General features: G+C 34.9%; 1 protein-coding gene across 1 annotated transcript in view; it reads right to left on the reverse strand.

The window, feature by feature from the left end:
• LOC150091838 (activating molecule in BECN1-regulated autophagy protein 1-like) overlaps positions 1–16,528 on the reverse strand; it is a 191,854-nt gene that overhangs the window by 20,632 nt on the left and 154,694 nt on the right. The window contains exons 13-14 of the mRNA XM_090369921.1: positions 10,697–10,980; positions 8,815–8,868 (exon numbers count right to left, since the gene is read on the reverse strand). Coding sequence (XP_090226047.1) covers positions 8,815–8,868; positions 10,697–10,980 — 338 coding nt within the window. The remainder of the gene's footprint in view (positions 1–8,814; positions 8,869–10,696; positions 10,981–16,528) is intronic.

A 16,528-nucleotide genomic window follows, 5' to 3' on the forward strand; every position in this document is an offset into this window, starting at 1 on the left:
AAGGGGAAGGCTACGATTGATCTTAAAAGTTTTCCAGGGATCAATGAAATGAAAGCCAAAAATGTGATAGATCGAACATTTTCTTAAGTAATGTCTGAACGTCTGATAACATATTTCCATTAGAAGTTAAGTAATGTACACAGTGCATTACATTACAAATGAATTCTATTTTTATTTAAAATTAATTGAATTGTTTTTATTTTTTGGTGACTGCCTGAAATGAAAGATAAATATATCTTTTTATCAAATAATTATTAAGATTATAACTTTATAGAACGCTTAATACAACTATACAGTTTTATGTGCTCAAAACTTATAGCCATTCCATTTAATTACCATTGTATAATAATTGTTACTCTCCTCCTGTATACTTTCTTCTGTTTGTTTTTCTCTGTAAATGTACATAGATATCTTCACAAATGACAATTCGTTCACGAGTTGTACATAACAATATACACAAAGCATGCATAGACTGTCTAAAGCTAACAATCTGCATTAAAACTACACTTGAACTATAAATTTCTTTTCTTTTTTACCCCCATACAAATTGTATGGAAAAAAAAGAAATAACTGTTGGATTTCTATTTGTCTGATTTTGAAAAAATCTAGGATGGCTCAACAAATCTTTCTATATGAACCAAATATAAGATTTCATGGAAATCCATCCACCGCAAGTCAGGCTATTATTTGCTGATGGACAGACATATAGGTAGACAGGGTGAAGACAAATATGTGCTTATGCATATATACTGATGAGCCAAAACATTATGACCAGCAATTCATTATGCAATTCAAAGCAACTGCAGGTGAACTACAGCGCGTGCGTGATTCAGGACATGGTATAAAAACACCTGATACTGAGCTCCGTTAATCAGTGTTAGTCTTGTTCTTCACACGGGAAAGGCAGAGACTTAGGTGACTTTGACAAAGGCCAAATTGCAATGGCCAGACAATTGGGTCAGAGCTTATCCGAAAAGGCACAGCTGGTGGGGTGCTCATGGTCAGCCGTGGTTAGTACCTACTGAAAGTGGTCCGAGGAGGGGAAACTCACGAACCGCCAGCGAGGTATTAGACGACCACGGCTCATCGATGCTCAAGGTGAGCGAAAGCTCTCCTGGATGGTACGTGGCAACAGAAGGGCAACTAGCCGGTAATTGGAATGCTGGTGACAGGAGTAATGTGTCACAACACATAGTACATTAAACCCTGCTGAAAATGGGGGCTGCATAGCTGCAGGCCGCTCTGAGTGCCCATGCTAACCATGGTTCACTGGTGACAGAACCTACAATAAGCGTGAATGCATCAAAACTGGACCTTGAGTGATTGGAAGAAGGTCATCTAGTTCAATAAATCACGTTTCCTGTTGCACCATGTGGAGAGCCGGGTACGTGTGCGTCATTTACCTGGGGAAGTGATGGCGCCTGGATGCACCATGGGATGAAAACAAGCCGGTGGTATCATGCTTTGGGCGATGTTCTGCTGGGATACCCTGGGTCCTGTCATCCATGTGCCAGGCACTCTGATGTCTACCACCTACCTAAATATCATTGCTGATCAGGTACACCCTTTCATGGCAATGGTCTTCACTTCTGGCGGTGCTGTCTTTCAGCAGGATAATGGGCCATGCCACATTGCCTGGATTGTTTAAGACTGGTTTGCGGAACATGAGGAAGACTTCCAGGTATTGCCCTGGCCTGTATAAACCTCCACAACTGGATGGCATGAAGCAGACTACCACACTAATAACACACGTGTACTGACAACTGACAGGCACTCTGCACCATCGTAGGCAAAAGAACAACCTGCAAGGATGATATGCGCAAACACAGCCCCTGGCTAGCGAACCTGTGGACTAGCACGTCGAGTGCAAGGGAAACAGACAACCGTGATCAGGAAGAAATACCAGCTGAACAGTGACAAACCACTGGACTTTCCTCCGGCAGGGGGAGCAGAGGGGACGGCCTTTTCCATTCCCCCTCCTTGCCACTCCTCTCTTTGCCCAGTTGGGGCATGGACCTGCCCCACTGATTATCTGGGGTTGCCTTCTCTATCGTCCCCATATTTGGCATTCCTACTCAATTTTCTTAACCCCCACCAAGCGAGAAATTTATTTTTATTTTTTATTTATTTATATTTTTTTTTAGGTCCTAGGAAATCTCAGGAAATTAGGTGGCAGGACCTGCCACAGTAAATATTTCAATACTAGTGTACCTGGCCTGCCTCAATGAGGCATAGAGTGGACAACATTGGCCCCAGCCCGGTCTAGTGGCTAAATGGCCAGAAGAACAACGATACACAACACCACACTTACAAAATCCATACACTTTTAAATCTCTGGCCTTTACAGTGAACTGTCACACCCACAATGAAAGCAACATGGAGATGGGGGAACCCCTGGTGCTGTTAGACAAGAACACACTATACACTATTGCTCTGGCCTCCAAATCCACAGACATCAAGCATCTGTGGCTTGTGTTGAAGCAGCAACTCCGATCTGCGGTGTCTCAACCATGGATCTTACAGAAGTTAAAGGATCTGGTGGTTATGTGTTGGTACCAGATACCAAAAGACACATTTAAAAATCTTGTAGCATCCATGTCTCGCTAGGTACAAGCTGTTTTGGCTGCACATGGAGGACCAACATCATATTAGGTAGGTGGTCAATGTTTTGGCTCATCGGTGTATACTAAAGTGTCTAATGAAGTAGGAGTATGTATAAGCCAAATAGAGTGGGCCAGCATATCAGAATGTTTATTGCAGGGGATATTAACTTTCCAAACTTTGAGAAGATGACTGTTTGCTACATCAACATGTTAGGCAACAAGAGAATGCAATATTCTTTACCTGATTATCAGCAGCAGGGGTTATTCATTAAAATACCAGCTATTTTAATGAATGAAATTGAAAATGTAAAGGAACAACTAGGCAATAGTGGCTATAGTGTATCGGGATTTATTCAAAGAAATAACTACTGTCAATGGTTAAGGGGGGGGGAGTTATGCTTTTAGTTAAGAGTCATTAAATCTAAAGCATGTGCATCAAGTTGACATGGGTGCCCAGCGCATTGCTGAGTCAGTTTGGTGTGACATAAGCACTGAAAAAATGAAAATGAGAGTAGGAGCATGTTATAGGTCTAATTACTGTGGAGTATAACAAAAAACTTTAGAGAAAACAAAGTGGGCCAGTAAAACTGAATGTCTAATATTTTAACTTTACAGACATTGACTGGAACTTGTGGGTTGGTTACTCACATACTAGCAAGATTTTGTGGGTTTACAGAATACAGTCAGTTCTCTGTAACGGGGTACATGTGTTCCTAAAAATCTCTGTGTTATGGTATTTTGCACATTAAAAACAACAAAACTTATGGGAAAAATAGGGACAGAGACAGAGCACTCAAAAAAAAAAAAATTCAGTCTGGTATGTAAACGCTAAAAAATGTTAGAAACCCAATAAAATTGCTAACACAGGTTTAAACATCTTAAATTTCTAATAAATAAATAAATATTACAGTAAATATAGCACCTTGACAAGAAATGAAGTTTGCTTAATTGATATTTCTGTTCACTGACATTTTCTATTTTTTTGGATTGTAATATTTAAAACAGTAAAAAAGATAAGCAATCAATAATGACGAACATGGGACACACAAATTGCACAAGTGAGACAAGTTTATGAAGCTTAAAAAATAGGAATGAGGAGAAAATTCTGAAAATGTATTTGTTTTTTATATGATGAAAGATTTCATGGAAGGGAAAATACATTTCACCATAATAACATAAAAAACCCACAGAAATCAGCTATCGGTATTACTGCAAATGCAATAAGATCGAGTTTACTACCTGTTTATTAGATTATTAGTTTATTAGATTGCACTAACAGAAAAGCCCAATAAATTGGGAACTGCAAATTGTTTTTAGTATTTTATGGTAGTGGCCTCCCAGAAATGTGCTCCTTTGCTCACGCTATCACGCCTCCCGAAATTTCTGTTCGAACAGGAAAATGTGAGCTCCCGAAAACATGAGTCGACGTACAATATCACGTGTTATCTTGTGAATACAGCGAATGACAACAGTGTATTCTTGGCCAATGCAACTGCAGTAAATGGGAAATATAATACTCACACATTTGACTTTTGACATTTTTTAAGCTTCGTAAATTTGTATGTATTGCTGCGCAGGTTCTGGCTTGGTGCTGGGTTTTGCATTCACCCGGTGTTACTTGCAGACAAAATTGCGCATGAGTCAACACGAAAATGCTGGCTATAGCAGAACTGACTGTAGTTTTCTACAGCAGTATGAGAAACCAATACTCTTGATCTGATTATCAATAGAGATTCTTCATGCATTAAGAATCTGCAGGTAAAAGCCCTATGGGGTGGCAGTGATCACAGTGCACTGATGTAGGATTTACTGAAAGACAACTACACTTAAGGTGGTAGAAAATGAAAAAGACCTGGGAGTAATTGTGCAGGCAGATATGAAGTTTTCTGAGCAATGCAGACAGGCTGCCAGGGCAGGTCATGGGGTTTTGTCAACAATATATAGAAATTTTGCTAGCAGGGAAAAGGAGGTGATTGTCCCTCTGTATAAGGCAATGGTCAGGCCACGGCTTGAGTACTGCGTACAGGTCTGGAGACCTGTACGCAGTGAGGGGAATGAAGGGATTCTCTTACCAAGAGAGGCTTAAGTTCTGCAAATTGCAGTGGCTGGAGACCAGGCACTTGTGCGGTGATCTGATTGAGGTGTATAAGGCCTTGAATGGGTTGAGCACGCTGAATTCTGATGGGATCCTTCCACTTGTTCAGATTACAAACCTGAAGGGGCATAAATTCAAATTAAGAAAAGACAGATGTAGAAAAGATGTGTGGAAAGTTGCCTTTAGCCAGCAGGTGGTTAATTGCTGGAACAAACTTCCATCTGTCGTGGAAGTTAATAGGTTAAATAAATTTAAGGAGGAACTGGACAGGCACTTGGAGGGAACGGTGTGATTTTCTTTTTTTTTGGCTGATGCTGCATAAGCTCATACACTTGCTTTCTTGCATCACATGCCACTACTACTACTATTATTATTACTGTCAAGAGTAAAAGGAAGGGTTTTGTAAGGATGACTACGGTGGTACCAATGGATGATATTACCAACGGCAAATTCGAAATGGGACATATTCAAGGAAGTAATTGTAGAAGCTACTAGGCTTTTCATACAAATTAAGAAATACAGTAAACCCCCGCTATTCGCGGTATTTGTATTTGTGGTTTCACGATCGCTGATTTAATATAAAATGAAACCTAAAAAAATGTGCATTTTAAAGCGCCGTGAACATTTTCCGCCATAAAAAACATGGGTGTGGCTAAAATTATCTTTCCCGGTCAAAACAGCGCTCAGTGGGTGGGGGGAGAAGGGTGACAAAATTGCGAGCGTGGATATTTCTCCCTAATCCTTGTTCAGTATGTATTATGCGCTTGCCATTGAAGGTTTCATCATTTGCTTTTAATTTCTATGCTTATAAATTGAATAAATTTATCAATTTATAAATTGATATGCTTACAAAAGTGATAAATCTACCGTTTTGCAGTGTAAAACAGACTTTTTTTTCGGACAAGTTCTTTCTAACCCGTACAAAAATATGACTATGAACAACAAGGGAAATGTGAAAATATCAAAGAAGGTGATGACATTAGCGAATAAAATTGAGTTATTAGACAAAATTTCTAATGGTGAAAGTGTCTGCTCAGTGGCAAAACATTATAAAATCAATGAGTCAACGGTACAATCAATCAAGAAATCGGAAGAAAAAATCTGCCGTAGTGTCTGTGAAAACGTGCTAATTGCTTCAAAAATTTGCTCTGTAACTCGTGATGTTAAATTAAAAAATGGAAAAAGCTTTAAATCTGTGGATAGAAGACCGAACTCAAAATAAAATTCCGTCAAGTTCGCTCATCATTCGTGAAAAGGCAAAACTCCTTTATCAACACTTTAGCGAAACTAGTGATAGCACTGGGGATAAGTTTTGTTGCTAGCAAAGGCGCTGGTTTGAAATTTCTAATAAATATTAAATTGTTTCTTATTTTCATTTCGATGCCATATGCTTGCATTTCACTATGTACTGTCTATGTACATAGTCATTATGAAGGTACATATAATATATATACAAAATTTTAGACTAGTTTTTCTTATATATTTCATACTTTGGAACGGAATCCCTTTATTACTATGGGAGCCATAACCCAGTATTCGCGACATTTCTCAGGAACGTAACTCCCGCGAATAGCGGGGGTTTACTGTACTGTTTTAGGCTTAGATTTAAATGGATGTCAGACAAACTGATGAGACTTGCAGCACAGAAGAAAACTGCAAGGGATGCATATAAATTATCAGGTTATACAGAAGCCTACAGTAGACAGAAACTAATCTGAAATCAAGTCACAAGCTAAGGCAGATTATGAGAAATCTGTGAAAAAGAATGCAAAAAAAAGTAGCAAAGACTTCTTTGACCTATATTAACGGTAGAAAGAGTTGAATCACACTGGTCCACTTGATGTTGATAGTTTAACTGCTGATGATTCTGTTCAAGTTGCTAACAAACTAAACAAGCATTTTGCATCTAGATTCACAAATGAGGATTTCTTTAGGGAAGGGGATACCAGAACTTATTGAAATATAACAGGGAACTAATTGATTTTGTGATAACCGAGAGGAAAGTGGAAGAGAAATTGTTGAAGCTAAACATAAAAAAAAAAAAAAAAAAGGCACCCCACAGTGGATGGGATCTCTCCAATTAGAGCATACTTTTATTAGTTGGTTCCTGTTTTCTCACTTTGAATTTTTGGGGAACAAAAGGCTGTGATTGTTCATCCTCACTTTGAAATGTGACAATATCGTGTTCATCGATCACAGTTACACTACTAGAAGTACTTTGCTTCTTGTTTTAAAGTTCCTTTTTTCAACCACAAATCCATGGTCATATATTTTAATATTTCAAAATACTAATAATTGTTAAAAAAAAAATTATACAAGGAAGTGAGTTTAGTTATGATATTGGCTCGCTTCCTCCTCTCCTTCAACCTGTGTACTTCAGGCTAAATCGCATATGAATGGCATATTAGATCACTACATTGCTACTTTTTTTGTAGATATCATTACCTCTACGCATACTCTATGCAAAACAAAGCATTCCCACCAAAATAAAGCATTCCACAGTCTATATGATTATTAGTCTATGCCAGTATATTAATAACCAAAAAAATATATTCTGTTCATTCAGATTTGGCTATGTATTATTGATGCTTTCGCACTATACTTATACATAGTCTAGACTTTTCCATAGCTTGAGGCTTATGCCCTAAATGCTTTATAGACGAAAAAAAAAAAAAAAAAAGTTAAAAATTATAATGATACAAAAGTGGTGTACGCTACAAATTTGCAAAATTTATTTATTATTATTTTTTAATTGTTAATTATGATTTTTTACGGAACACAGTTTGGGAAACACCAATTTATTTATTCATTTTTTGGCTGGCATAGCAAAAGCCTTGGGCTTCTTTGTACCACATAGATACACTACATTTGCACCTAATAATACATAATACAGCAAGTCCTCAACATACGTAAGAGATATGTTCCAGGACTTCTTACGTAAGTTGAATTTTACATAACTTGGGAATGACGAATAAAATATGTCTACTATACCATGATATGCCAAAATTACAAAAACCACGTAATATCCTTAGAAGAATGAAGAAAAACAGTTATATATATAGTAAAAGTTACATATTTTTAATTAGTTCAATTAAACTTTCTGGGGACAGCAGTGAAGTAGCTGAAGTAGCAAATAAGAAAAGAAAACATAAAAGGAAGAAAAAACGCATGTTATTATACTGTAAAAATTGATATGTATTTCGTAGCCTTGGATATTAAGGTTGACTTCATTGGTGCAATCCCTTCACTGCTTCTCATATTCTGTCTTTGTCCTTTATTATTGTATTCACTGCTGACATTGACAAATCTAAATTCCACACGATACTTATTAATATTTGACCATTTTATTACATCTTTATTATTTTATTTTTCTGATCCAAATCATCAGCTTTCCTTTCCTTGGTATATTTACTAGTACTGCTGTCACTTATTCCCTTAGTTGGCACCATGATAATAGTCAAAATGAAATTTTCTCTAAAGAACTTCAAAGGGTAAAGATGGAAACACACTATTATCACCTCATGCAAGCTCACATTTTACTAAAGCACATTTCTGGACGTCACTGCCATAAAACAAAAATAATTTGCAGTTTCTCGTTTATTGGGCTTTTCTGTTAGTGCAATTCATTATAAATGGGTAGTAAACTCAATCTTACTGCATTTGTGATAATACCAATAGCTGGAATTCTGTGGGTTTTTACATTACTGTATTATGGTGAAATGTGTGTCCCCTTCACCAAAATCTTGTCATATAAAAAAAAAAAAAAAAAAAAAAAAACAACACATAAATAAATCTTCATTCTTATTTTTTAAACTTCATAAACTCATTACTCACTTGGTATCTCACTTGTGCAATTTATGCATGCCATGTTCATTTTTTTTTTTTTTTTTTTCACTGTTTTAAATTTTACAATCCTCAAAAAAAATTTACATAAGTCCAAAGTTACATAACTCGGGGGACTTAGTGTACTTAAAAAAAGGCTACGATGGCACTCCCAATACAAATGGATGAGAAATAACGCAGAAAACTGGGAAGAGATTCAGAAACAAATAAAAACTGTGGTTACAAAAGAATTAAGATGAAATGAAATGAATGAATTAGCATTTAAATACTTACTACTGGAAACTTGCATTTTCCATCTGTTTCAAGCCTCAAGATTTGAGCAACAGTCTGTTAGTAAAATAAGAAATATCACAATTTTTAAATATTTCTGAGAATTTATATATACATAATACAACAGATTTAAATAAAATTTTCATTTAATTAGATGCATGCAAAGAAACTTATTTATTCAGAATTCATTTTAATTTCCATTGCTATTTATTGCTTATATCTAAAGCATTTCTGTTCAAATGCAAGGAAACAAAATTCATAAGCTTGCTTTTTTAACCCTGCTGCAATTTGTTGAGACCTCTTTTTTTTTTTTTTTTTTTTTTGGCAGTAATCAAATAAACAGCAAATCTCCTTAAATGGCTTTGACTGCATATATAAAACGTTTTCGGTAACTGAGTTGAACAAAGATTGCCAATTTCTAAATTCTATTTGAGGTTGCTATTGTGCTTTTGGCACAAAACAAATTCATTTCCTATGAGTGTTGTTGCTTTAGATAACATAGAACTTTCCTGCATAGAAACAATGTTATACATCTCTGTGCTTTTGTCTTTAATTTGGCTCTCTGCTGAGTCAACAACATCGTTATGTGCAGTAACAGTAATATAAAGTAACCTTCTGAAGATCCTTGGTGTATTATTAGATCATTACTGGTGTAAACAAGTCTTATTTAAATAGAGAATCAATATTACTATAAAAAACCACCACTCATACAGCAATACTGATTATAATTCAGGATGGTATCAAGTTTCCTTAACCCAAATATAATGACTACCAGGGGAACGAGAAAATGGTTGTTATATCAGAAGGGCATTATATCGATTGTTCATAAATTAGCATTAGGTTAATCATAAATTGGTCAAGGCCAACAACATCGGATGTTACCATGTGTGGAACATAAAAAAGAGGGTAGCTATAAAGAACTTTGACTGTATATCAACATTGAGCTACTGAATAAGCTTGAGCAAGGGATAAAGAAAAGAACCTATCAAGAGAAAAGGATTCGATTAGAGAGAGAAATTAACCATGGCTTCAATCTAGTACTCCTCGAGGGAATGTGCCACTCTTAACCCAAATAGAAGGGAACCTGCCAAGCATTTGAGAAAAGTTTGGAAACTCCTTGCAAAGATTTAATGTGAAGCAACTTCTTGAGTGGAGGCCAATTTAAGTTTTTTATCACTGTGTGTTCACGCCATCTTTATAAAAGAAATGATTTAACAATCTAAGATACAATAAGAAGGGTAAGACTAAAAGGTGAGGTTTCTTGAAGAAAGAAATATATACGCACTAATCAGAATTAGTACAAAGGCCAAAATGGCAAAAATAATTAATAACCACAGCAATAGCACTGTTTGCCATATCTCATGAAGTGAGGTCAGATTTTAATTGAATCAGATTAAGCAATGAAGAGCACTTTCATAAGAAGTAGGGCACTTTCATAGCAGAAAGAGTACCACCCTGTGGAATTCCAGCAGATATTTCTTTAAAATTTAATGTTGCTTATATACATATTATTACATACAACAAAATGGTTATTGCAAAAACAGAGTACTAATATATTGTCGTCTTTCTTTTTAATTTTGCTGGTTGACCCTTGAAGAAGTCATTAGGATTTGTTGCACTTTTTGTTTTTTTTAAGTCATACATTATATTATGTCTTTTAACCTCTAAACAGGCAAGAAGAGAAGAGAACTTTCTGATATAAACTTAACATTTAATTTTTTTTGTTTTTGCCACAAAATTTCACATATTTATTTTTAAGAATCTATGGTCATAGAGGCTCTAATTTTGATACTTGGGGAAGCAAAAGGTAATGATTTATTGTGTAAATTTCTCTAAAAATCTAGATATTAATTTACATAAACTTCAAAAATCAAATTAAGCTTACCTCTCTTTCTACACTGGACAAATAAAGGCGAGAGGAGGCTAATCCCACTACGATGTAATGTCCAAGTGGAGAAAAACTGACTGAAATGGCATTAGGTTCAAAACCCCAGGTATAAAGACATTGGCCAAGAGTAAGAGGAGTAAGTGAATAGATGGCAAGCATAGCCGAGTTAGCTAAAATTGCAGTTGCTGGTACCAAAGCTGCTAGTAGTTCCCCATCACTGGAAATGTCTATACTAGCATCATTATGGATTTTGCATTTCCGTACTACAATATTTTTCTTTTCTAAAATAAAAATTCAGAATATTCAATAAGGATCAAATTTTGAATATAAAAATAAGTATAAAAGGGGAAAAAACAGTAGGGTTAGGGAATTAATGGAGATATGGTAATGCATCACAACTAGAAGATATAAAATAAATTAAAATCAATTTATTATGACACAGCAAATAACACATATATCTATCATAACTACAAACAAAATCAATGATGAAAAATAAGGTTAATCTGAGATCACAAACTAAAACCTTCAGGTGGAAGAAACCTCACAATGAGTGTATCAACCTACTTAACACGTTCACATTTAGACCACATTATGCATTTAGCCCAAGTATTGCATTTTTAAGAAATTTGAGAATTCTGGTGGGAGGTGGTTTTTTTTTTTTTTTTTTCATTTTAGTTTTATGCAAAATGTATAAATGTTAAGAAAATAATATGTCCATATTGGCCCTTTCTACCTCATAATAAAGATAGTATCTAAAATTTCTTCCATTTCAACTTTTCCTCTTTTTCAGTGATGCTTTCAGCTCCTTCATTCAGTAAATCAAAGTATTTATCCCATACTTCTAAAATATTCTTCTCTTCTGTTTTAACTTTAGCTTTATCATTAGCTTAATTATAGGTTTTTTCTCCTGTTCTGATATTTCTTAACTAATGTCAAAATTTTTCTTTCCTGGTACTTTTCTACCTACATTTTTCTCAAAATCTAGCCTCTTTCACTTTTCTTTATATTCAAATAAAGATTTATTTATTGGTTTTATTCCCAAAAAATTTTGTAATTTTGTACAATGTTTTTCATTTTCTCTAACTGCCTCTAACTTCTTTGATCTACCATGGCATTCTGAAATTCCTGTCTTTACAGATCTTTTCCCCAGAAACCACTTTTGTAGCTTCCCGTAAAGTTTTTAAAATTTTGCTATTCTTCATCTGAACTCATTATTAGCAGAAATGCTATTTAAATTTTGGGTAATTTCTATATTTAATGATTTTTTGAAAATCTGAGGATTATTCAATTTTTGTTTGTTGTTAACACAAATGAAAGCAAAACAAACACATCCTTGTGCCTTTGACTAGATGTTCAAGTTTCTAAAACGAGAATACAAACTATACTTTTCATGTTTCTGCTGTGCTCCATTCATGTTAACTTTTTATTGTTACAATAGTGCTTTTGGGTGCATCATTGACTTAGACCAAGGGTTGCCAACCTTTTCATGGTGGCTAATTTTGATATTAATTAAACAGTCGCGGGCACCAAAGAATAATACATTTATTAAGGGTTTTACAATGAAAGATATAAACTAGAAAATTAGTACATACATTACATACTCTGTCATACATAATGTTATCTTATGATTTTACTTTTTTAAATAATAAAATAAAATTTAAATAAAATTAATGTGAAACTTGATTCCATTTCATCAGTTATTGAATGAAAATCTGGAGTATAAGATGAACATCCAGCTCTCAAACAATCATTTAGATGTGCATCTGCAAGTCTAGATCTATTCTTTGACTTCATGAACTTCATGCTAGAAAATAATTACTCACAGAGGTACATTGAACCAAAGCAAGAGTTCACCATTAGTGCTAAATTTTTTTAACAAAAGATACTTATTCTTGTCCACCCAATTCTAGAAGCCATTATCTTTTTTATGACTGTAAAACAATGTTGCTTTGAAGGTTAACAATTTCTAGTTCAGTTTCTGCAATGCCTGTTTTAAATAAGTTTCCAATTAATTAATACTGAAATCTCAGAAATATCTACATTACTGAAGGGATTTAGAATATATTTCACAACTGGTTCAAATTTTCTTGAAATTTTGGAAATGCCATCTGAATTCTTGCTTTAGCCCTTAAAGATGTTCCACAAAAGGCTGAATATTAAAAAACTCTTTTCAGTGGCAGTTTCGATAATGAACTTTTTCAAATAAGGGAAGTGTAACAGTGACTTTTTTCTTATGTCAGATTCCCAAAAGTTTAGTTTACCTTTGAATGCACTGATTAAACTAATCATTTTGGCAAAATTCTTGTATTTTCCGTAAAGTTCAAGATTTAATACATGAAGTTTCAGATTCATATCTGTGAGGAATGTTAAATCTAACAACTAAGCATGGTCATTAAGTTGTTGATAATCCTCATTTCTGTATTTGAGAAATACTTGAACTTTGGGAAGTAACTTGCAAAATCTTTCCAGAATCTTCTCTCTACTTAACAATCGTACTACGGTGTGCAATATGTGCAATATCAAGTATGAAATACTCAAATTCAACTTCTTTCAAGGAAGATCTAAATAGCCTATGCTGCAAATGTGAACGAATGGAATTTATAATTTTTGTTACCACATTCATCACATTCTTAAAACGAATCACTTTTTCACAGAGTATTTCCTGGTGGATAATACAATTGTACGTAATTAGTGCCGGAAATGAAGTATCTTTCTTACACTGACTAATGAAACCGTTTCTGATACCTACCATTGCAGGTGCACCATCAGTGGTCATTGACACTAGCTTTTGAAGAGAAATTTTGTTTTCGGAAGTATAATCTTTAAATGCTTGATAAATATCTTCTCCTTCTAGCTTTGCCTTTCAACAAAAGAATTGTTAGAAGTTCCACTTTCACTGAATTATCTTAAAAAACTATTCGAACTATGACTGCTATTTGTGCTGTATCTGTTGTTTGTTTGTTATTTGGTTTTTAGGAGCATTAGCAACTAAGGCCATATTGCTCCGGGGATATGCGGTGGTCATTCCCTGACCTTTCCACATCCTCCATATTTGGTGGTCATGGACTCTAACCCTGGTCTAATCAAGAAGCGTGTGCTAGGCACTGCTGCTCCTGCCCTGACTATGGAGGCGCCTGTATCTGTTATGTCTATTGACTCATCAAATTGTAATGAATAGTAGGCACAGATGTGAAGACATAAATATAACGTCCTGTCCTAGTGTACCCCAAATTAGCAATGACCCAACAATAAAGCATGTTCTGGGGATCTACCGGGTGATCATTCTGATTTTTCACGTGGGCACATGAAACCCTTCGGTGGGCATCTTGGTGCCTGCAGGCATACGGTTGGTGATCCCTGACTTAGACCATATTGTGCTGTATGTATTATGTCTAAACTGTGTGTGTTCTGTGGTCAATTTGCCAGACAAAAAACTTGGGTATCCAGGAGAAAAAAAACCATGCACCCCCCCCCCACCCTAGACCAGCATTTCCCAAACTTTTTTAGTCATGGAACACTTTTCATCTCACAATATATTTAGGGAACACTTTTCCAACTCACAATATATTTACAGAACACTTACAAAACAAGTTTAGTGGAAGCCAAAGAACTATTTGCTAATATTTTATTACATACGACACACTATGTATCAGGGGCATCTTTATTTCCAACATATGTACAGCTGAAATTCAAATAACTGTCATCATACTTTCGTTTTTGTCTTTTATTAGTTGGTTTCTGTTTTTCCACTTTGGATTTTTGGGGAACAAAAGGCTACGATTGTTCATCCTCACTTTGAAGTGTGACAATATTGTGTTCATTTTCATTAACTACAGTTGCAATACTAGAAGTACTTGCTTCTCATTTTAAATTTCCTTTTTTCAACCACAAATCCATGGTCATTTATTTTAATAATAATATTTTGAAATACTGATTATCAAAAAATACTGAAATTATCAAAAAAAAATTTATACAAAAGTGAATCAGTTCACTTCCTCCTCTCCTTCAACCCATGTACTCCAGGCTAAATCGCATACAAATAGCATATTAGACCACTAACATTGCTACTTTTTTGTAGACGGCATTACCTCTACACATACTTCATATATTTCTATGCAAAACCCGCCAAAATAAAGTGTTCAGCGGTCTATTTGATTATTAGTCTATGCCAGTATATTAATAATTGAAAAAAATGTTAAAAATTATAATGATACAAAAGTGGTGTATGCTACAAATATGCAAAATTTATTTATTTTATTTTTTAAATTATTAATTACGAATTTTTGCGGAACACTGTTCACATCCCATGAAACACAGTTTGGGAAATGCTGCTCTAGACCAACTAACTTTCACAGCCATGTTGTGATAAAGGTATGTAAAAATTCCTTGTTTATTGACAGGATATAAACTCATTTCTTTTCCACCTGGTGTTGGGGAGGATGGTCATAATATCAACTGTGCAATCTATGAGGGCATGTAAACTTCTGGTTATCTGTAAGCTGAAATTTGTAAATGAGAATACATAGCTTGAACAAAATTCTAATAACTTTTTATCAATATTGTTGTTGTATCTTTCCAATTTTCCCAAAATACTTGTAATTCTTTGGATGTAATCGTCATTTCCTACCCTGCTATTTAAATTCTCAACTAATACTCTTTGGTATTAGTATTTGCAAATGATATAGGGAAGCAAGCTTATACAGCATCAACAAAAAAAAAAAAACAGCACTAACTGCATCACCTGTCCATCCCCTCTAATAATTTGTCTAATACTTTTTTAAATTTATTCAGCCTACCCATCACTTCCACAACACCAGATGGAAATTTATTCCAAAAGTCACTCTTTGGCTGAAAGCAAATTTTCACACCTGTATCCTAGCACCATCTTTTTTAAATTGAAATTTGTCCTCTAATGTGTACTAAAAAGAGTAAGGATGTTATCAACATTTAGCGTACTCAATTCATTTAAGGTCTGATTGAAGAAAACACTTCAATCAGGTTTCCTTGTAAGTGCCTAGCTTTCACATGCTGAAATTTGCAAAACCGAAAATTTTCATGGTAAAAGTACCCTTTTGTGCCCCTGAGTAATCAGCTTGCTCTTCTCTGCACCCATTCCAACAGATCCACAATGGAATGGTTACCTCCTGGTCCTTGCTGGCAAAAATTCCTGTATATCACTGACAGCACTAGGATGTGCTCTCCTAGTGGCTAGTCTGCATTGCTTGGACAACTTCATGAAAGACTGAAATTACTCACAGGTCTCTTTTGTTCTCCACCACCTTGAGACCTTGATGTTAAACCTCAATTGCCACTTCTCAGCCAAGTGCTTAATTTTTGTTAGGTCTTGTTACAGTAATTTACCTAATTCCTACATTATTCATCCCCCAAAAAAAAAAAAAAAAAAAAAAAACTTTTTATTATCTGCAAACTTAGAAATTAAGCTCGATATGCTTTCATCAGTATTTTTAAGAAATACTGAAAACAATAAAGGGCACAGCACCGAACCCCCAGGGACTCCACTAGTAACATTAGTCCAAGAAGAGCAATGCCCACAGACAGGGTTCTGTCACTCATCCATCTCTTTGCAGCAGATTTTCTTTTTCATTGGTTTTTACTGCTCTTTTTAAGATATTAAAGAACTCTTCTATTTCATCAGGAATATATCTGTAGATAAATTTTGTGACCTAGGTTTTCAACTTAAAATTTTCCCCCATAATTCTAGTGAATAGCTTCTCAACTAATGAAACTTTCTTTGAAAGTAGTTCTAAAAGTTGTTGCTACACCTTCCTAGCACTCTGTCTTACTTCCAAAAAAAATTGGTCCTTGAGG

This window comes from Mastigoproctus giganteus, chromosome 1 (assembly GCF_048544385.1).
Source record: "Mastigoproctus giganteus isolate SK-2022 chromosome 1, ASM4854438v1, whole genome shotgun sequence".
Taxonomy (NCBI): Eukaryota; Metazoa; Arthropoda; class Arachnida; order Uropygi; family Thelyphonidae; genus Mastigoproctus; species Mastigoproctus giganteus.